Source organism: Delphinapterus leucas, chromosome 5, assembly GCF_059928025.1.
Source record: "Delphinapterus leucas isolate spDelLeu-1000000601 "Yukka" chromosome 5, BTC_Dleu_Yukka2, whole genome shotgun sequence".
In the NCBI taxonomy this organism is placed as follows: Eukaryota; Metazoa; Chordata; class Mammalia; order Artiodactyla; family Monodontidae; genus Delphinapterus; species Delphinapterus leucas.
The window spans coordinates 128,983,320-129,005,801 of record NC_143133.1 but is presented as its reverse complement, the minus strand read 5'-3'; the positions used below and the strand labels follow the sequence as shown (position 1 = coordinate 129,005,801).

The 22,482-nt window shown below is 40.0% G+C and overlaps 1 protein-coding gene across 7 annotated transcripts in view; it reads right to left on the bottom strand.

The window, feature by feature from the left end:
* The window catches only part of FAM13A (family with sequence similarity 13 member A), a 354,033-nt gene that overhangs the window by 198,188 nt on the left and 133,363 nt on the right, over positions 1 to 22,482 (bottom strand). For 6 of the 7 annotated variants that reach the window (XR_016393409.1, XM_089912479.1, XM_022582319.3 and 3 more), the window contains one exon: positions 15,932 to 16,085. The exons of the other annotated variant lie outside the window; for it this stretch is intronic. Coding sequence is in view for 5 of the 6 variants with exons in the window: in XM_089912479.1 (XP_089768605.1) it covers positions 15,932 to 16,085 (154 nt within the window). In the remaining variant the exon portion in view is untranslated. The remainder of the gene's footprint in view (positions 1 to 15,931; positions 16,086 to 22,482) is intronic. 7 annotated transcript variants of the gene reach the window in all.

The window sequence follows — 22,482 nt, the reverse complement described above, 5'->3', positions numbered from 1 at the left end:
CAAAACATATATTGATGTGAGCACGTCCCTTAACTAATCACTGTTCTAAGATTTTCCTTTTGTTCAAAACATTTTAAAGTAACTGTTTTGAGAGTTTGCATGTGAGTCACACAGGAAAATCAGCATAATTATTTTACAACCAGATTTCAATTTTAAAACCAAAAGTTAATATTTAATCACTAGTCCCCAACTTAGTGAACTGCTGTGGCTCAGAATGATTACTGACTACTTTTTGTAATCAAATAAAGCATTAAAGTACAAGGATTTCCCAGTCCAACAATGTATAAAAAAATAGGACAAAGGAATGACATATATTTGAAGACAATTTCTAAATAAATTCCCAAAGATATGCTAAGCGATAGCGACACACTGTCTAGTAAAAACATTCTCACAAAATGTTTGTTTGGAATACAGACTCATCTAGATACTTCTAGATAGATATTTAGTAACATATTAATCACATTATTTTGTGTATGTACATACATATGAGGCTCTACATTAACCCTATATATTAAGTATATATACTTGTAATTTATGCACAAAGCATATAAATAACGTGGATATACTAGGTAGACCAAACGCACAGTCTTTCTGTATGCCTCAGTATCTACTACCCTCTTGGGTAAATTCAGGATCAATATGGACAAACCATCATCTTTGTCATCCTTTAACCATCTCTTTTCCAATGATTTTCTCTTTTTCTTCCATGTCAGTCACTCTTTCTCATAAACACAACTTAAACCTCATCATCCCTCCAGACAGTTCCACCTCCAAAATGACTACTGGAAACACCCCACTCTCTGTTCACAGCCCCCTACTCTTCTAGCTGGCCTCCTCACCCACTCTCATCTCAAACATTCTCCAGCCTACCTGGAGTCTCCAGGGCCTTCTACGGTGTTGCTCTTTCATATCCTAACTTACACTGCAGGTCCTCTCACCATCTTCACTGCCATCACCTGGGTCCAAGCTGCCATTGTATCTTAAGGTGACTACTGTGATAACCTCCCAGTGGGTCTCCCTGTTTCTGCCTGTCCCTCTCAAGAGTCTATTCTCAGCCTAGCAGTTAGAGTAATCCTTGGAGTAGATAAGTCCTATCATGGCACTCTTCTGATCGATACTAATTAAAAAGTGCCAGGATAAAAATGCAGGTCCTTACAATGACCTGTAAAAGCATACACGATCTGGTCCCTTGTTGTCTATGTGACCCCTTTTCTTCTCACCTTCCCCCTTGCTCACTGTAATCCAACCACACCAGCCTTTGTAACTCTGCTCAGCACACAGACCAGCTATACTTTCATCTCAGCCCTCTGTATAGCTCTTCTCCCCCACCAGCAGTGCTTCTCTCTCAAGGGTCTTCAAGGTTTGCTCCTTTACCTCCTTCAAGTCTCTGCTCAGACGTCCCTCGTCGATGAGACATTTTGTTCATCTTATTTAAATCAGCAAATGACATTTACCAGCACTACTTCTGTCCTCCCCTGCTTTCTCTCCATAGAACATATCACCACCTGGCAAAGTACCCATTTCCTTAATCCTTTGTTTATTGCCTCTTGTGTACTGTACCCTCATTAGAATACAAGCTTCCAAAGGGCAGAGACTTCTGTCTGTCACTCACTGACGTAGTCCCTGTTCCTAGAACAACGCTTTGCACGTGGTAGACACCTGACGATTTTTAATGAAAGCAGCTTAGATTTCACGGTCCGTCATTTCAACCACATTCTTGCCACCAAACTTTGTGTATGTAAGTATTTAGGTGATTAAGTTAATTCTTGAGTGCAGATAAGGGAAAAGCTTCACTAAAGTTTGAACTTAAGTCATCTTATGAGAAAAACTCTAAAATTATTCTGAAGCTGGAGAAATTAAACTATGGCTATTAGATGCCTACTTGAAAGATGTGATTCTCTTAACCCATTTATTCAGAAATATAGCTCTGACTTTCCAGTTTCACAAAATAAAGGCACTTCCACTTATGCTCTTTTTTGAAACCCACAATAAAAGTAATGAAAAAGAAAAAAGAAAGCTTCACCTTGAGTAAGAAATGGCCATAACTGTAGACAACCAACTGTGAATACTACTTGTCAAATTCAACAAAATGTGGACCAAAAGCCCAACAGCCAACATACACATTCTCAGACCTCCAGCAGACTACAGATTTCCCCAAATGTCACAGTCCTGAGAGGTCTACCTAAAATTCCTATGACTGAAGTTGCTAGATGTGGTAGACATGACCAAACCACTGCAAAATCTGGAAAAACCCTGCAGGGCCCAAGGTTCACACACAGAGAATGGCAGGGAAATGGAGCTGCAGGAGGAAGCATGCAGGTACACCTTTGTCCTTATCTTTGCTTTGACCTCCTGGTAGAGGAAGCCTGTCTGGAAGGCAGGCCGATGAGTGTGTTATAGAAGCCACGATCAGTTTTGCAGCCCTGACCAGAGTCAGCTGAGCAGAAACAGACTGACAGCTTGCTACAAAACATGCTTTACCGATCACATCAACTTCCTGCTCGTGCCAAAGGGATAAAGTAAAAATCTAAAGTATAGTTTAAATCAAATCCATCCTGTTCTTAAAACCTTTTGTCATTTTCCTATTCCTATAAGTTTTAGCTTCTTAGTTCAACTCCATCCTAACTTAACTCTAGTATCTAGCTTTCTCCTGCTACTTCCTATGGTCCAGCCAGAAATGTTCAGTCACCACTACACGAACCCTCCATGTCCTAAAACATCCTTTCTACCTAGAAGGGTTTCTGTTCCCCACACCTCCCTTCCTCACCCCAGCAACTTGCTGAAATCCCAGTCATTTTTCACAGAGCCACTTAATACCCCATTCATCCATAAAACTTCCACTTCAAAGAGTTTTATGGTTTATGAATTAATTCATTTTTAAAAAGCAGACCTGGCGAGATACATTAAATACTAAAATTACACTCTTCTGTCCATTGAGGATGCAATCAGATTGTTGCTTCCCAAAGATAAAAAGATGCTTAATTTAACTATACTGAGAAAACTAGAATACTGAATAGTAAAAAATGTCTAGAAGTAGCAGGTGTTCCATCATGAGTAACACATCTGATTGGCAACGTTATTTTTCTGCTTTTGACTGTTTTCCTTCTGTTATCAAGCCTGATACCCTTTAAGGTAAAGGGAAGTAAGGTGATATCATAAAGGTGATGTGACCCTAATAATTTCTTTATTTAAAAGCTAAAATTTACTGAAAACTGGCCATCATTATCTCATTTAATCATAACAAACCAAATTAGTTACAGATATTTTTCTTATTTTACAGATGAGGAAGTCAAGGTTGAAGGAGAGATTGAATAATTTGCCCAGTCACACAAATTGTAAGTTCTAAGCCAATCTGATTCTAGAACTAGAATTCTTAACTCCACGCTCTAAGCTTATTAATATATTTACTAAAGTATCTCTGACCAGATGGTTTCAAAAGTAAGCCAAAGGCTTCATCATTTACTCTTCACCCTATATTATCACCCCACCCCACCCCCAAAAAAGTTGCAATACTTTACATTTCTATACGACTTAACTGGCTTTGAAAATACTTCCACAAGTATTAATGGTTTAAATCCCACAACAAATCTATAGGACTTTCACCATTTTATATAGCAGGAAAGAGGAACAGAGATATTATAAATTACCCAGTCACATTGCTGAGTAGCCAGGATACAGACACAAGCCTTCTTAACCTAATATCAGTGCTCTTTCCAGAACAGCTAAACACTTTAGAAGTATCTGATACCTTTTCTTAGATATGGAAGTCATGAAGTATTTAGTGAATTGTCATGTTTCCCAGTTCCACTCAATTAATTTGAAGACATTCATTGTTATTACTTTTACACTCTGTAGAAATTATGATCATAGACATATTTTCAGTAATATAATGAGTCCAGACATTAATCAAGGAATTTTCAGTGTCAGGCAATATGTTCACCAGCTTGACAAGCACGAGGCCTGAAATGGCATGGTTTCTACAATTTCAATGGATAGAAAACATACTGTGATAGGTTTCCATCAATGACTGCTAGAACACCAAATGTATGGGCAGGAGTGGTGGGAAAGAAGTGTGAGTTCAAATCATGGAAAGCCTTGTCTGTCAAGCCAAGATTGAGATATAAGGATAGGTGAAGAGGATCCACTGAAGAATTTTGATATGGGAAGTAGTACGTTCATATTTGCATGACAGGAAGTAACTTAGGCAGTAGAAGATGGAAGATGGTGTCAAGGGCCAGAGCAGAGTCAGGGAAACCAGTAAAAATGCTACTGTAGTAGTCTCCCGAGGCGCAATCAATTCCCAAATTTGGCTGATTATTTGAAATTACCAAGGAAGCCTTTTATTTTTTTAAATTTTTTCATCATTAGAATATATTTTGCATTTATATAATAAAATATAGAAGACAATAAAAATAAGTGAGCATTGCTACAAACAACAACAGAAATAAAATTCATGAGCAATATTCAGCAAAACAAAGCAGACATAAAATGATATATATTGTATGGTTTCTTTTTAAAAAATTCAAAACTGGGCAAAACAAATTTATGGCGAAGATAATGGTTACTTTGGGGGCAGAAAGGAGGGGCCATGACCAGGAAATGGTATGAGGAAGGCTTCCGAGGTGCTGGGAAAGTTCTGTCTCTTGATCTCAGTAGTGCTTATGCTAGTGGGAGTTCACATAACTCACATAAGTCATAAGTTTATAGTTAAACTTATGACTTATGCACTTTTCTCTGTGTTATAACTTATTAAGAAAGCTAACACAAAAGCCTTATTTAGTTCACTAAGATCAACAATTGGCAAAGAATTACTGAATATTATTTTAGACACCTACAACGTTCAAGGAACTGCCTTAGGTGATCAAAGATTCCAAGTACATTCCATTATCAAACTTTTTTTTTTTCGTATTAGTCATCCATTTTATACACATCAGTGTATCCATGTCAATCCCAATCGCCCAATTCATCCCACCACCACCACCACCCCCTGCTGCTTTCCCCCCTTGGTGTCCATTAATTTTTTCTCTACTTCTCTGTCTCAATTTCTGCTCAGTAAACCATTTCACCTGTACCATTTTCTAGATTCCATGTACATGCGTTAATATACAGTATTTGTTTTCTCTTTCTGACTTACTTCACTCTGTATGACAGCCTCTAGATCCATCCACGTCTCTACAAATGACCCAATTTCGTTCCTTTTTATGGCTGAATAATATTCCATTGTATATATGTACCACATTTTCTTTATCCATTCATCTGTTGATGGGCACTTAGGTTGCTTCCATGACCTGGCTATTGTAAATACTGCTGCAATGAACATTGGGGTACATGTGAATTTTTTTTTTTTTTTTTGCGGTACGTGGGCCTTTCACTATTGTGGCCTCCCTGTTGCAGAGCACAGGCTCCGGACACACAGGCTCAGTGGCCATGGCTCACGGGCCCAGCCGCTCCGCACCATGTGGGATCCTCCCGGACCAGGGCACAAACCCACGTCCCCTGCATCGGCAGGTGGACTCTCAACCACTGTGCCACCAGGGAAGCCCGGGGTGCATGTGTCTTTTTGAATTAGGGTTTTCTCTGGGTATATACCCAGTAGTGGGATTGCTGGGTCATATGGTACTTCTTTAAGGAACCTCCATACTGTTCTCCATAGTGGCTGTATCAATTTACATTCCCACCAGCAATGCAAGAGGGTTCCCTTTTCTCCACACCCTCTCCAGAATTTGTTGTTTGTAGATTTTCTGATGATGCCCATTCTAACTGCTGTGCAGTGATACCTCATTGTAGTTTTGATTTGCATTTCTCCAATAATTAGTGATGTTGAGCAGCTTTTCATGTTCTTTTGGCCATCTGTATGTCTTCTTTGAAAAAAGGTCTATTTAGGTCTTCAGCCTATATATGGATTGGTTTGTTTGTTTAATATTGAGCTGCATGAGCTGTTTATATATTTTGGAGATTAATCCTTTGTCCGATGATTCACTTGCAAATATTTTCTCCCATTCTGAGGGTTGTCTTTTTGTCTTGTTTATGGTTTCCATTGCTGTGCAAAACCTTTTAAGTTTCATTAGGTTCCATTTGTTTATTTTTGTTTTTATTTCCGTTACTCTAGGAGGTGGATCAAAAAAGATCTTGCTGTGATTTATGTCAAAGGGTGTTCTTCCTATGCTTTCCTCTAAGAGTTTTATAGTGCCCAGTCTTACATTTAGGTCTTTAATCCATTTTGAGTTTATTTTTGTGTATGGTGTTAGGGAGTGCTCTAATTTCATTCTTTTACATGTAGCTGTCCAGTTTTCCCAGCAGCACTTATTGAAAAGACTGTCTTTTCTCCATTGTATATCCTTGCCTCCTTTGTCATAGATTAGTTGGTCATAGGTGCGTGGGTTTATCTCTGGGCTTTCTATCCTGTTCCATTGAACTATATTTCTGTTTTTGTGCCAGTAACATATTGTCTTGATTACTGTAGCTTTGTAGTATAGTCTGAAGTCACGGAATCTGATTCCTCCAGCTCCATTTTTTTCCCTCAAGACTGCTTTGGCTATTCTGGGTCTTTTGTGTCTCCATACAAATTTTAAGACATTTTGTTCTACCTCTGTAAAAAATTCCATTAGTAATTTGATAGGGATTGCTTTGAATCTGTAGATTGCTTTGGGTAGTATAGTCATTTTCACAATATTGATGCTTCCAATCCAAGAACATGGTATATCTCTCCATCCGTTTGTATCATCTTTAATTTCTTTCATCAGTGTCTTACAGTTTTCTGCATACAGGTCTTTTGCCTCCCTAGGTAGGTTTATTCGTAGGTATTTTATTCTTTTTATTGCAGTGGTAAATGGGAGAGTTTCCTTAATTTCTCTTTCAGATTTTTCATCATTAGTGTATAGGAATGCAAGAGATTTCTGTGCATTAATTTTGTATCCTGCAACATTACCAAATTCATTGATTAGCTCTAGTAGTTTTCTGGTGGTATCTTTAGGATTCTCTATGTATAGTATCATGTAATCTGCAAACAGTGACAGTTTTACTTCTTCTTTTCCAATTGTATTCCTTTTATTTCTTTTTCTTCTCTGACTGCCGTGGGCAGGACTCCCAAAGCTATGTTGAATAATAGTGGTGAGAGTGGACATCCTTGTCTTGTTCCTGCTCTTAGGAGAAACGCTTTCAGTTATTCACCATTGAGAATGATGTTTGCTGTGGATTTGTCATATATGGCCTTTATTATGTTGAAGTAGGTTCCCTCTATGCCTACCTTCTGGAGAGTTTTTATCGTAACTGGATGTTGAATTTTGTCAAAAGCTTTTTCTGCATCTACTGAGATGATCATATGGTTTTTATTCTTCAATTTGTTAATAGGGTGTATCACACTGACTGATTTGCGTATACTGAAGAATCCTTGCATCCCTGGGATAAATCCCACTTGATTATGGTGTATGATCCTTTTAATGTGTTGTTGGATTCTCTTCGCTAGTATTTTGTTGACGATTTTTGCGTCTGTATTCATCAGTGATATTGGTCTGTAATTTTCTTTTTTTGTAGTATCTGTCTGGTTTTGGTATCAAGGTGATGGTAGACTCACAGAATGAGTGTGGGAGTATTCCTTCCTCTGCAATTTTTTGGAAGAGTTTGAGAAGGATGGGCGTTAGCTCTTCTCTAAATGTGTGATAGAGTTCACCTCTGAAGCCATCTGGTCCTGGACTTTTGTTTGTTGCAAGATTTTTAATCACAGTTTCAATTTCATTACTTGTGATTGGTCTATTCATATTTTCTATTTCTTCTTGATTCAGTCTTGGAAGTTTATACCTTTCTAAAAATTTGTCCATTTCTTCCAGGTTGTCCATTTTATTGGCATAGAGTTGCTTGTAGTAGTCTCTTAGGATGCTTTGTATTTCTGCAGTGTCTGTTGTAACTTCTCCTTTTTCATTTCTACTTTTATTGATTTGAGTCCTCTCCTTCTTTTTCTTGATGAGTCTGGCTAATGGTTTATCAATTTTGTTTATCTTCTCAAAGAACCAGCTTTTACTTTTATTGATCCTTGCTATTGTTTTCTTTGTTTGTTTCATTTATTTCTGCTCTGATCTTTATGATTTATTTCCTTCTGCTAACTTTGGGTTTTGTCTGTTCTTCTTTCTCTAGTTCCTTTAGGTGTAAGGTTAGATTGTTAATTTGAGATTTTTCTTGTTTCTTGAGGTAGGCTTGTATAGCTATAAACTTCCCTCTTAGAACTGCTTTTGTTGCATCTCATAGGTTTTGGATCATCGTGTTTTCATTGTCATTTGTCTCTAGGTATTTTTTAATTTTCTCAGCGATCTCTTGGTTATTTAGTAACGTATTGTTTAACCTCCATGTGTGTTTGTTTTTTACGTTTTTTTCTCTGTAATTCATTTCTAATCTCATAGCGTTGTGGTCCGAAAAGATGCTTGGTATGATTTCAATTTTCTTCAATTTACTGAGGCTTGATATGTGACCCAAGATGTGATCTATCCTGGAGAATGTTCTGTGCACACTTGAGAAGAAAGTGTAATCTGCTGTTTGGGGATGGAATGTCCTATAAATATCAATTAAATCTATCTGGTCTATTGTGTCATTTAAAGCTTGTTTCCTTATTAATTTTCTGTTTGCATGATCTGTCCATTGGTATAAGTGAGGTGTTATAAAGTCCCCTACTATTACTGTGTTACTGTTGATTTCCTCTTTTATAGCTGTTAGCATTTGCCTTATATATTGAGGTGCTCCTATGTTGGGTGCATATATATTTATAATTGTTATATCTTCTTCTTGGATTCATCCCTTGATCATTATGTAGTGGCCTTCCTTGTCTCTTGTAACATTCTTTATTTTAAAGTCTATTTTATCTGATATGAGTATTGCTACTACAGCTTCCTTTTGATTTCCATTTGCATGGAATATCTGTTTCCATCCCCTCACTTTCAGTCTCTGTGTGTCCCTAGGTCTGAAGTGGGTCTCTTGTAGACAGCGTATATATGGGTCTTGTTTTTGTAACCATTCAGCAAGCCTGTGTCTTTTGGTTGGAGCATTTAATCCATTCACGTTTAAGGTAATTATCGATATGTATGTTCCTATGACCATTTTCTTAATTGTTTTGGGTTTGTTTTTGTAGGTCCTTTTCTTCTCTTGTGTTTCCCACTTAGAGAAGTTCCTGTAGCATTTGTTGTAGAGCTGGTTTGGTGGTGCTGAATTCTCTTAGCTTTTGCTTGTCTGTAAAGCTTTTGATTTCTCCATGGAATCTGAATGAGATCCTTGCTGGGTAGAGAAATCTTGGTTGTAGGTTCTTCCCTTTCATCACTTTAAGTATATCATGCCACTCCCTTCTGGCTTGTAGAGTTTCTGCTGAGAAATCAGGTGTTAACCTTATGGGAGTTCCCTTGTATGTTATTTTTCATTTTTCCCTTGCTGCTTTCAATACTTTGTCTTTAATTTTTGCCAGTTTGATTACTATGTGTCTTGGTGTGTTTCTCCTTGGGTTTATCCAGTATGGGACTCTCTGGGCTTCCTGGACTTGGGTGGCTATTTTCTTTCCCACGTTAGGGAAGTTTTTGACTATAATCTCTTCAAATATTTTCTCAGGTCCTTTATCTCTCTGTTCTCCTTCTGGGACCCCTATAATGTGAATATTGGTGTGTTTAATGTTGTCCCAGAGGTCTCTTAGGCTGTGTTCGTTTCTTTTCATTCTTTTTACTTTATTCTGTTCTGTAGCAGTGAATTCCACCATTCTGTCTTCCAGGTCAGTTATCCATTTTTCTGCCTCAGTTATTCTGCTATTGATCCCTTCCAGTGTAGTTTTTTTTTCAGTTATTGTATTGTTCATCTCTGTTTGTTTGTTCTTTAATTCTTGTAGGTCTTTGTTAAACATTTCTTTCATCTTCTCAATCTTTGCCTCCATTCTTTTTCCGAGGTCCTGGATCATCTACACTATCATTATTCTGAATTCTTTTTATGGAAGGTTGCCTATCTCCGCTTCATTAAGTTGTTCTTCTAGGGTTTTATCTTGTTTCTTCATCTGGTACATAGCCCTCTGCCTTTTCATCTTGTCTATTTTTCAGTGAATGTGGTTTCTGCTCCACAGGCTGCAGGACTGTAGTTCTTCTTGCTTCTGCTGTCTGCCCTCTGGTGGATGAGGCTATCTAAGAGGCTTGTGGAAGTTTCCTGATGGGAGGGAATGGTGGTGGGTAGAGCTGGCTGTTGTTCTGGTGGGCAGAGCTCAGTAAAACTTTAATCCGCTTGTCTGCTGATGGGTGGGGCTGGGTTCCCTCCCTGTTGGTTGTTTGGCCTGAGGCAACCCAACACTGGAGCCTACCCGGGCTCTTTGGTGGGGCTAATGGCAGACTCTGGGAGGGCTCACACCAAGGTGTACTTCCCAGAACTTCTGCTGCCAGTGTCCTTGTCCCCATGGTGAGCAACAGCTGCACCCTGCTTCTGCAGGAGACCCTCCAACACTAGCAGGAAGGTCTGGTTCAGTCTCCTATGGGGTCACTGCTCCTTCCCCTGGGTCCCCATGTGCACACTACTTTGTGTGTGCCCTCCAAGAGTGGAGTCTCTGTTTCCCCCAGTCCTGCCGAAGTCCTGCAATCAAATCCCGCTAGCCTTCAAAGTCTGATTTCCTAGGAATTCCTCCTCCCGTTGTCAGACCCCCAGGTTGGGGAGCCTGACGTGTGGCTCAGAACCTTCACTCCACTGGGTGGATTGCTGTGGTATAAGTGTTCTCCAGTTTGTGAGTCACCCACACAACGATTATGGGATTTGATTTTATTGTGATAGCACCGCTCCTACCATCTCATTGCGGCTTCTTTGTCTTTGCATGTGGGGTGGCTTTATGGTGAGTTCCAGTGTCTTCCTGTTGATGATTATTCAGCAGTTAGTTGTGATTCTGGTGTTCTCGAAAGAGGGAGCGAGAGCATGTCCTTCTACTCCACCATCTTGAACCAATCTCCAAGGAAGTCTTTTAAAATACAGGTTTTAGAGCCCTGCCTTGAGTTTTCTGACTCCGTCTGGGTCACCAGGTGCATGTGATAACGGGCCAGGTGTAGAATTCTCCTGCCTGGATGAGGGGCTATGAGGAAGCACCAGTGAGGGTGGGAGAGATTTATGAGATACTTAAGCAGCAGAATGAACAGGTGACCTTCAAGGGCAAGGAAAGATGATGAGACAATCCACAGGACATGCAGGTACAGGTGAGCATTAGGTAGTTAGATATAGATGTAGGGTTTGCCAGGGAGAGCTCTAGACTGAAGGCCTAAGAATGAACCTAGGAAATAATGTTTAAATCTGACTCAGAAGGAAGAGACCTCAAAGGAAATGGAAGAGAGGCCAGAGAAATAGAAAGATAAGAACAATTCAAAATTCATTCAAGCATGTAATGGGGAAAGTTTGGCTTGTGGACAGAGCATAAACGGCCTAAATTCCAAGAAAATAAGTTTGATTGTATATTGTCAGCAAAAGTGGGGGAGAGCAAAACAATAACAGCAAACGGTTTGCTTACTTGAGTCAAGACTATGCTATGATCAGGTTTGTTTTGGGGGAACATCATTCTATCACTGGTAGAAAGGAGATGGAGAGAGGGTGAGTCTAGAGGTGGGAGAACAGCTTGAAATTGTGTGGCTGTAATAAGGGCCTAATCTAAAGCACTGGGGGGTGGGGTGGACACAAGACACCCGTTTCAAGAGCGATGTCTAAGGCAGAATGTGAGTCCCAGCGGGAATGGTAAAGGTGGAGGAGTTAAGGGCAAACTAAGGCTTCCAGCTTGGCAGACCGGTGGCCGGCAAACTAAGGTTGGAGAGGGTAGAACATAGACAAAGTTTTGGTGATGATGTTGTGAGCGTGAGCAATTTCAGGCACCATATGGTTTTTCATGGGTAGTGAGAAATATGGCTCTATTGCTCTGCCAACAGGTTGAGGCTAGGAGTTATGAGTTAGAAGTCATCAGCAGTATGGGAACTGAAGTAAAAGACAGTCACCCAGGCAGATACATATTTAGTGAGAATAAGCGACGACCAGTGGTGATTGTCAGGAGAGGGTGCACACAGTACTCAGAATCAGATCTAATGCTACAGATGCTGCCTGATCTACACCAAGTGCTGGGAGACATACATTCTTTAATCTAAATATTACTCAGTATACTCAGTGAACCAATCAGTTTGTTTTTTGTTTTTTTGGCAATCACATCACACTGACATTTCATACTGTGTTAGAAGTTAACTAAAATCCATGCATATTTTAATTGAACTATTATTAATTAATTTTGGTCTCCTCTTGACCATGGACCTAAGTAGAGGACTTTCCAATTATACTGATTCCATCAGACGTGATGCTTTTGTTGCAAGAAAGAGACTACTGCGCTAAAAGTAGTTTATCCTATGATGACATTTATTTCCCTCTCATAACTGTAAGTCCAGAGGTATGTGTGCTGAGGGTTGGCTCAGCAGATGAGCAACGATGAGGAACTGAGTCTTTTTCCTCCTTTAGCTGCCAACCTCAGTGTGTCAGCGGTACATTCATCAAGGGCAAAAGGTGATGGTGGCAGCGCCCCGCATTCTGCTTTCATATGAGAACATCTGATAGCAGGATGGGAGCAGGGGCATGTTGACCCAGAGGCCTACTCTCTTTTTTATTAAAATTTAAATAATAATTTACATACAGTAAAATGCATACATTTTAGGTGTACAGTTGAAAGAGTTTTGACAAATGCATACACCCATATAACCCACTTCCCTATTGAGAACATTTTCATCACCCCAGACGGCTCCCTGGGGTACTTTCTTCGTCAGTCATCACCACTGCTGCCACCCCAAACCCCACCCAGAGGCAACCACAGCTCTGATCTCTTAAATCATTCTCTTTTTGGTAATCAGGAATGAAAATATTTCCCAGAGCCCTCTGCCCCCAGCACACTTTCCCTTACATCTCCTTGGCCCGAACTGGGTCACAGCTGACCTTTAAGTCAATCACTGACTAAAGAAGATAGTATTATAGACCATTTATGACTCATCCATCTGTTGGGGCCCGTCTGACCTAAGCACACTGCTGCAGACCCAAATACAACTGGGTTTTGGGGGTTTTTTTACAGCAAGAAAGAATAGGGAAAGGGCTATATACACACACACCATTTTGTTGGTCTACATATCCAGCCATCCAGTGTCTGACCTATTCTTCCAGCTTTATTTCACTCACAGAAGTGCTAAGTATGTGCTCGTTCAAGCCAATGATTAAAATACTGAGAATGACACAAACAAATGTAGAGACCTCCCCTGAACTGAACAGCAATCTATGTTCCAACACTCTGGTCAAAGTTCTTCATCCTGGTCCAAATGCAACCCAATCTGTATTTGTCTGGGTCCCCAATTTTCATTTAGCCCACAAGGGTATCATGAGAATGTCATCCAACACTTGGGCTCCTACACTGGGGCACACAGAGGTGTGTCAGTGGATAGGTTTAGTACTTTTTCCCTCTAAAAGCCCTTTTCTCTGTCTCAGTGTTTTATGAGCCTCAGATTATTCTCAGCTATTTCGAGTCTCTGTCACTGTTGTGTATTTATCACTTGTTCTGTGCCTGTTTACTCTTTTTGTATACATCCTTCTAAAAGCTGAGCTCACGAGAATGATACCTTGTTTTTCTTAGCTGCTCTTCCATTCTTCCTATTTTTCAGTATGTTAATGATATCACTGTGAACCTCCCAATCCCTTTTCAATCCAGCTTCCTTTTGGCTTATATCTAATGTTTCTACAGTCTTAGGGATTTTAGAAAAATCTGCTTTCTAAACAATGTCCAGGTTTACATATCTAACCATGGCTAGCACATTCTTTATTGTTATGGATCTTAAAATGACCCTGGTACAGCCCATTAAACTAATTTCCATAACTTCCATTCAATCCTTATTGGTTATAATTAGGTCCAGAAAACCATGCTTCCTTGTTGCATTATTTACCATCTCAGAGGTAAGACTATCAGCAAGATCAGTAAAAAAACTGCATCAAGTGCTTCCCTGGTGGCGCAGTGGTTGAGAATCCGCCTGCCAATGCAGGGGACACGGGTTCGTGCCCCGGTCCGGGAAGATCCCACATGCCGCGGAGCGGCTGGGCCCGTGAGCCATGGCCGCTGAGCCTGCGCGTCCGGAGCCTGTGCTCCGCAACGGGAGAGGCCACAGCAGTGAGAGGCCCGCGTACCACACACAAACAAAGAAAACCGCATTAAGTATTCTGCTTTAACAGAATGATGCTTCAGAGTATAGACATGGAGTTCCCAATGATGACATTTATCTGCCTCTAGGCCAGATTTGAAACTTGCATTAGGAGAGTAGCAGTCATATTCATCCACCTAAGATATCTGCATTTGACTCCCTCAGTGTTTTCAGTTTATGTATCTTGTACTCTCATGCTTAAACCTAGTAGCTCAAGGATTTCCATGCTGGGCACTCTTCCAAAGATCTCAACAGGTGTTATTTTATTTCTACAGCATGGAAGCTCCTGTTGGTGTATTCTAGTGATTATTTGTATCTCAGCAAGTTTGTCTTGCTTAGGACATGATATTTATCTATTTTCATTCTATTTTAGGTTTACCATATTATCTTACCAGCCCTAGTTAAAACGTATATGTGTTAAAAAGTGTTTATCCGTGACATAGCTGAAACAAAGTCAGTCACCTTTTAATATTTTAAAAAGAGACCCTTTGCAAAGCACTATAGGAGTCAGATAAACATATTTAAGGTAGATTTTTTTCTATTTAGAAAATTATTTTAATTTTTCATAGAAAAACTGATACAAGTTACTTTGTTTTAATATTCTCTTGTGAACCACTGATATTTTCTCAGCTACCACATTACCTCCACTTTATGCTACATTTGATATTCTCCAAAGTAGCTCATTTTATCTGAGCATTGTTCTTCCTTTTCCTCAGATTTCAGTTTAAAGTTCTCTTTATCAGGTTGGCAAGATTCTTGTCAAATGCATTCCTCTCATACGTATGCTGTCCCCTATAGGGAGTCTGTTGTATTCACACATGAGCCCTAGTTAAGAAAACCTCATTTCGGTCTTTGCTGTTTTGGTTGGGTGCTACACGATACCGCTTACCGTTCATTTCTTCTTCAAAGTCATGCCTCAACTGGAAGAAGAAATGAAAATAGCCCTTCACTGCCCAAACCAAGTGCCATATGAATCAACAAGAGTATAGTGTGGTCTGTCAATGTGATAAGTCTCAGGAAACCTCCTGAAGGAACCTCCCATATCAGTTCCATCAAGATTTACCTCAATATGAATGAGAAAGAAATAAGACGCCTTCCCTCTAGTCCCTACCTGAAGGACTGGCTTTGGATGTTTATCCTCTGACTCTCAGTTGTAAATCTTTAGAGAACTACATGCATTAACCTAATGTGTAAAAGATATGTTATAAATTATCAGCCAATCATAAAAAGATTTAGATAGTATTGTCAAGATTCCTCTATAGGTTTTAAAACTAGCCTCCTTTACTGGTGACAGTTACCAAGGACCACATATGTGGGACTTACAGTCGCCAAGTTGAACTTGGAAGTGTGCCAGGAACAAAAGAGACAAAAAGACATAGTAATACTGTCTTCAGGAATCCACAGTCTACTTGGTAACCTAACACTGCTGGACACAGACCTAAGCACATATCCCTGCTGTTAACACCAGGTGCACCCAACTGACCATACCTCTGGGTTCATGTAAGTGCTTCTGAGATGATTTTATAGCAGTAAGGAAACATCAATCCACAATTATTCTCCAATCTTAGAAGAATATATATCAGTTTAACAAACACTTGATACAAAGAATAGATTTCGTAAAAAGAATTCAACGTAGGAATACTAATCTGAAGGTATATCCATAAGGAATATTTATAACAGAGATTAAATATCTTCCATTAAAAACAGAGCAATACTGAAAATTAAACACCAAAGTTACTTACTTTTACTATGATAAGCCTCGCTCTGTTTTCACACCTCTGGTTATCATTTTCTACATACTCCACTTCAAACAGGGTATTATAATTTTCTAATATTTTAGCCATTATCTTGTTGCAGAGGTCTTGCTCTTTCATGCCTTCAAGCCCAGGAGACACACTAGAAATAAGGGGGAAAAACTGAGAGGAATTACTTTGTAAAAACACAACTGGCAGCACAGCTGGCTCAGGCTTATACTTTGATCTTTCCTGAACGATGGATCAGCCTCCTTATAAATACACACGGGATTTTAAATAAGTTCTACGGTGACACACAGGATGTTGTTGGGACAACTGGCAAGTTCCCAAGATCTGAATTAATAACTTGTGCTGAATAAGAAAAGTACATGTTGCTCAGGAAGAGAGCACAGGTTAACGTGAGTGCCATCGATAACGCTTTATACATATTAGAAATTGCTGCATATAAAGTAACATTTATAAAAAAGTAAAAGCTAGAGAGAGACCTTCAAGATGGCGGAGGAGTAAGACGCGGAGGTCACCTTCCTCCCCACAAATACATCAGAAAGACATCTACACGTGGAACAGCTCCTACAGAACACCTACTGAATGCTGGCAGAAGACCTCAGACCTCCCAAAAGGCAAGAAACTCCCCACGTACCCGGGTAGCGCGAAAGAAAAAACAAAACAGAGACAAAAGAATAGGGACGGGACCTGCACCAGTGGGGGGGCGGGGAGCTGTGAAGGAGGAAAAGTTTCCACACACTAGAAGCCCCTTCGTGGGCGGAGACTGCGGGTGGCGGAGGGGGAACTTCGGAGCCACGGAGAAGAGTGCAGCCACAGGGGTGCGGAGGGCAAAGCGGGGACATTCCCGCACAGAGGATCGGTGCCGACCGGCACTCACCAGCCCGAGAGGCTTGTCTGCTCACCCGCCGGGGCGGGCGGGGCTGGGAGCTGAGGCCCGGGCTTCGGTAAGAGCGCAGGGAGAGGACTGGGGTTAATGCACCACGGCTAGCCGGGAGGGAGTCCAGGGAAAAGTCTGGACCTGCCGAAGAGGCAAGAGACTTTTTCTTGCCTCTTTGTTTCCTGGTGCGCGAGGAGAGGGGATTAAGAACACCGCTTAAAGGATCTCCACACATGGGCGCGAGCCGCGGCTAACAGCGCGGACCCCAGAGACGGGCATGAGATGCTAAGGCTGCTGCTGCTGCCGCCACCAAGAAGCCTGTGTGCGAGCACAGGTCACTATCCACACCCCCCTTCCGGGGAGGCTGTGCAGCCCGCCACTGCCAGGGTCCCGCGATCCAGGGACAACTTCTCCGGGAGAACACACGGCGCGCCTCAGGCTGGTGCAACGTCATGCTGCCTCTGCTGCCGCAGGCTCGCCCCGCCCTCCGTGCCCCGCCCCCCGGCCTGAGTGAGCCAGAGCCCCCGAATCAGCAGCTCCTTTAACCCCGTCCTGTCTGAGCGAAGAACAGACGCCCTCCGGCGACCTACACGCAGACGCAAGGCCAAATCCAAAGTTGAACCCCAAGAGCTGTGCAAACAAAGAAAGGGAAATCTCTCCCAGGAGCCTCAGCAGCAGCGGATTAAATCTCCATAATCAACTTCATGTACCTGCATCTGTGGAATACATGAATAGACAACGCAGCAACCCAAATTCAGGAGGTGGACTTTGGGAGCAACTGTAGATTTGGGGTTTCTTTTTGGCACCTAATTTGTTTCTAGTCTTACGTTTATCTTAGTTTAGTATTTAGAGTTTATTATCATTGGTAGATTTGGTTATTGATTTGGTTGCTCTCTTCCTTTTATCCTTTTAATATATAGATATGTATATATAATTTACCTATTTCTCTTTTTGTGAGTGTGTATGTATATGCTTCTTTGTGTAATTTTGTCTGTACAGCTTTGCTTTTACTATTTGTCCTAGGGTTCTGTCTGTCCTTTTTCTTTTCTTTAGTAGAGTTTTTAGCTCTTGTTATCATTGGTGGATTTGTTTTTTGGTTTGGTGGCTCTCTTTTTCTTTCCTTTACTACTTAAAATTTTCTTTTAATTTTTAATAATATTTATTTTTCTTTCTTTCTTTCCTTTTTTCTCCCTTTTCTTCTGAGCCATGTGGCTGACAGGGTCTTCAGCCGGGTGTCAGGCCTGTGCCTCTGAGTTGGGAGAGCCAAGATCAGGACACTGGTCCATCAGAGACCTCCCGGCTCCACGTAATAGCAAACAGTGAAAGCTCTCCAAGAGATATCCAGCTCAACACTAAGACCCAACTCCACTCAACGACCAGCAAGCTACAGTGCTGGACACCCTATGCTAAACAATGAGCAAGACAGCAACCCAAACCCACCCATTAGCACAGAGGTTGCCTAAAATCATAATAAGGCCACACACACCCCAAAACACACCACCAGACGTCATCCTCCCTACCAGAAATACAAGATCCAGCCTCATCCACCAGAACACAAGCACAAGTCCCCTCCACCAGGAAGCCTACACAACCCACTGAACCAACCTTAGCCACTAAGGGGGAGATACCAAAAACAACGGGAACTACGAACTTGCAGCCTGCAAAAAGGAGACCCCAAACACACTAAGTTAAGCAAAATGAGAAAACAGAGAAACACACAGCAGATGAAGGAGCAAGGTAAAAACCCACCAGAACTAACAAATGAAGAGGAAATAGGCAGTCTACCTGAAAAAGAATTCAGAATAATGATAGTAAAGATGATCCAAAATCTTGGAAATACAATGGAGAAAATACAAGAAACATTTAACAAGAACCTAGAAGAACTAAAGAGCAAACGAACAATGATGAACAACACAATAAATTAACTTAAAAATTCTCTAGAAGGAATCAATAGCAGAAAAACTGAGGCAGAAGAACGGATAAGTGACCTGGAAGATAAAGTACTAGAAATAACTACTGCAGAGCAGAATGAAGAAAAAAGAATGAAAAGAATTGAGGACAGTCTCAGAGACCTCTGGGACAACATTAAACGCACCAACATTCGAATTCTAGGGGTCCCAGAAGAAGAAGAGAAAAAGGGACAGAAAATATTTGAAGAAATTAGAGTTGAAAACTTCCCTGATATGGGAAAGGAAATAGTCAATCAGGTCCAGGAAGTGCAGAGAGTCCCATACGGGATAAATCCAAGGAGAAACATGCCAAGACACATATTAATCAAACTATCAAAAATCTAATACGAAGAAAAATTATTAAAAGCAGCAAGGGAAAAATAACATACAAGGAAATTGCCGTAAGGTTAACAGCTGATCTTCCAGCAGAAACTCTGCAAGCCAGAAGGGAGTGGCAGGACAAATTTAAAGTGATAAAAGGGGAAAACCTGCAACCAAGATTACCCAGCAAGGATCTCATTCAGATTAGATGGAGAAATTTAAACCTTTACAGACAAGCAGAAGCTAAGAGAATTCAGCACCAACAAACCAGCTTTAAAACAAATGCTATAGGAACTTCTCTAGGTATGAAACACAAGAAAAGGAAAAGACCTACAATGACAAACCCAAAACAATTTAAAAAACGGTAACAGGAACATACATATCGATAACTACCTTAAATGTAAATGGATTAAGTGCTCCAACCAAAAGACACAGACTGGCTGAATGGATAAAAAAACAAGACCCGTATATATGCAGTCTACCAGAGACCCACTTCAGACCTAGGGACACATACAGACTGAAAGTGAGGGGATGGAAAAAGATATTCCATGCACATGGAAATCAAAAGAAAGCTGGAGTAGCAATTCTCATAGCTTGTTTTAAAGACAAAATGGTCTTTAAAATATAGACTATACAAGAGACAAAGAAGGACACTACATAATGATCAAGGGATCAATCCAAGAAGACGATATAACAATTTTAAATATTTATGCACCCAACATAGGAGTACCTCAATATATATGGCAAATGCTAACAGCCATAAAAGGGGAAAATGACAGTAACACAATCATAGTAGGGGACTTTAACACCCCACTTTCACCAATGGACAGATCATCCAAAATGAAAATAAATAAGGAAACACAAGCTTTAAATGATACACTAAACAAGATGGACTTAATTGATATTTATAGGACATTCCATCCACAAACAACAGAATACACTTTCTTCTCAAGTGCTCATGGAACATTCTCCAGGATAGATCATATCCTGGGTCACAAATCAAGCCTTGGTAAATTTAACAAAATTGAAATCTTATCAAGTATCTTTTCTGACCACAACACTAGGAGACCAGATATCAGTAACAGGAAAAAGTCTGTAAAAAATACAAACACATGGAGGCTAAACAATACACTACTAAATAACCAAGAGATCACTGAAGAAATCATAGAGAATATCAAAAAATACCTAGGAACAAATGACAATGAAAACATGATGACCCAAAACCTGTGGGATGCAACAAAAGCAGTTCTAAGAGGGAAGTTTATAGCAATACAATCCTACCTCAAGAAACAAGAAACATCTCAAATTAACAACCTAACATTACACCTAAAGCAATTAGAGAAAGAACTAAAAAACCCCCAAGTTAGCAGAAGGAAAGAAATCATAAAGATGAGATCAAAATAAATGAAGGAAACAACAGCAAAGATGAATAATACTAAAAGCTGGTTCTTTGAGAAGATAAACAAAGGTGAGAAACCTTTAGCCAGACTCATCAAGAAACAACGGAGAAGACTGAAATCAGTGGAATTACAAGTGAAGAAGGTGAAGGAAGTAACAACAGGCAATGCAGAAATACAAAGGATCATGAGAAATTCTTACAAGCAACTATATGCCAATAAAATGGACAACCTGGAAGAAATGGACAAATTCTTAGAAACATACAACCTTCTGAGACTGAACTAGGAAGATATAGAAAATGTAAACAGACCAATCACAAGCACTGAAATTGAGACTGTGATTAAAAATCTTCCAACAAACAAAAGCCCAGGACCAGATGGTTTCACAGGTGATTTCTATCAAACATTTAGAGACGATCTAACACCTATCCTTCTCAAAATTTTCCAAAATATAGCAGAGGGAGAAACACTGCCAAACTCATTCTACGAGGCCACCATCACCCTGATACCAAAACCAAACAAAGATGTCACAAAGAAAGAAAACTACAGGCCAATATCACTGATGAACATAGATGCAAAAATTCTCAACAAAATACTAGAAAACGGAATCCAACAGCACATTACAAGGATCATATATCATGGTCAAGTGGGGTTTACCCCATGAATGCAAAAATTCTTCAATACATGCAAATTAATCAAAGTGATAAACCATATTAACAAATTGAAGGAGAAAAACCATATGATCATCTCAATAAATGCAGAGAAAGCTTTTGACAAAATTCAACACCCACTTATGATGAAAACACTCCAGAAAGTAGGCATAGAGGGAACTTACTTCAACATAATAAAGTCCATATATGACAAACCCACAGCCAACATCACTCTCAATGGTGAAAAACTGAAACCACTGCCTCTAAGATCAGGAAGACGACAAGGTTGTCCACTCTCACCACTATTATTCAACATAGTTTTGGAAGTTTTAGCCACAGCAATCAGAGAAGAAAAAGAAAGACAAGGAATCCAAATTGGAAAAGAAGAAGTAAAGCTGTCACTGTTTGCAGATGACATAATACTATACATAGAGAATCCTAAAGATGCTACCAGCAAACTACTTGAGCTAATCAATGAATTTGGTAAAGTAGCAGGATACATTAATGCACAGAAATCTCTTGCATTCCTATACACTAATGATGAAAAATCTGAAGGAGAAATTAAGGAAACACTTTCATTTATTACTGCAACAAAAAGAATAAAATACCTAGGAATAAACCGACCTAAGGAGACAAAAGACCTGTATGTAGAAAACTATAAGACACTGATGAAAGAAATTAAAGATGATACAAGCAGATGGAGAGATATACCATGTTCTTGGACTGGAAGAATCAACATTGTGAAAATGACTATACTACCCAAAGCAATCTACAGATTCAATGCAATCTGTATCAAACTACAAATGGCATTATTATTCACAGAACTATAAAAAAAATTTCACAATGTGTATGGAAACACAAAAGACCCCGAATAGCCAAAGCAATCTTGAGGAAGAAAAACGGAGCTGGAGGAATCAGGCTCCCTGACTTCAGACTATACTACAAAGCTACAGTAATCAAGACAGTACGGTACTGGCACAAAAACAGAAGTATAGATCAATGGAACAGGAGAGAAAGCCCAGAGATAAACCCACACACATATGGTCACCTCATCTTTGATTAAGGAGGCAAGAATATACAATGGAGAAAAGACAGCCTCTTCAATAAGTGGTGCTGGGAAAACTGGATAGCTACATGTAAAAGAATGAAATTAGAACACTCCCTAACACCATACACAAAAATAAACTCAAAATGGATTAAAGACCTAAATGTAAGGCCAGACACTATCAAACTCTTAGAGGAAAACATAGGCAGAACACTGTGACATACATCACAGCAAGATCCTTTTTGACCCACCTCCTAGAGTAATGGAAATAAAAACAAAAATAAACAAATGGGA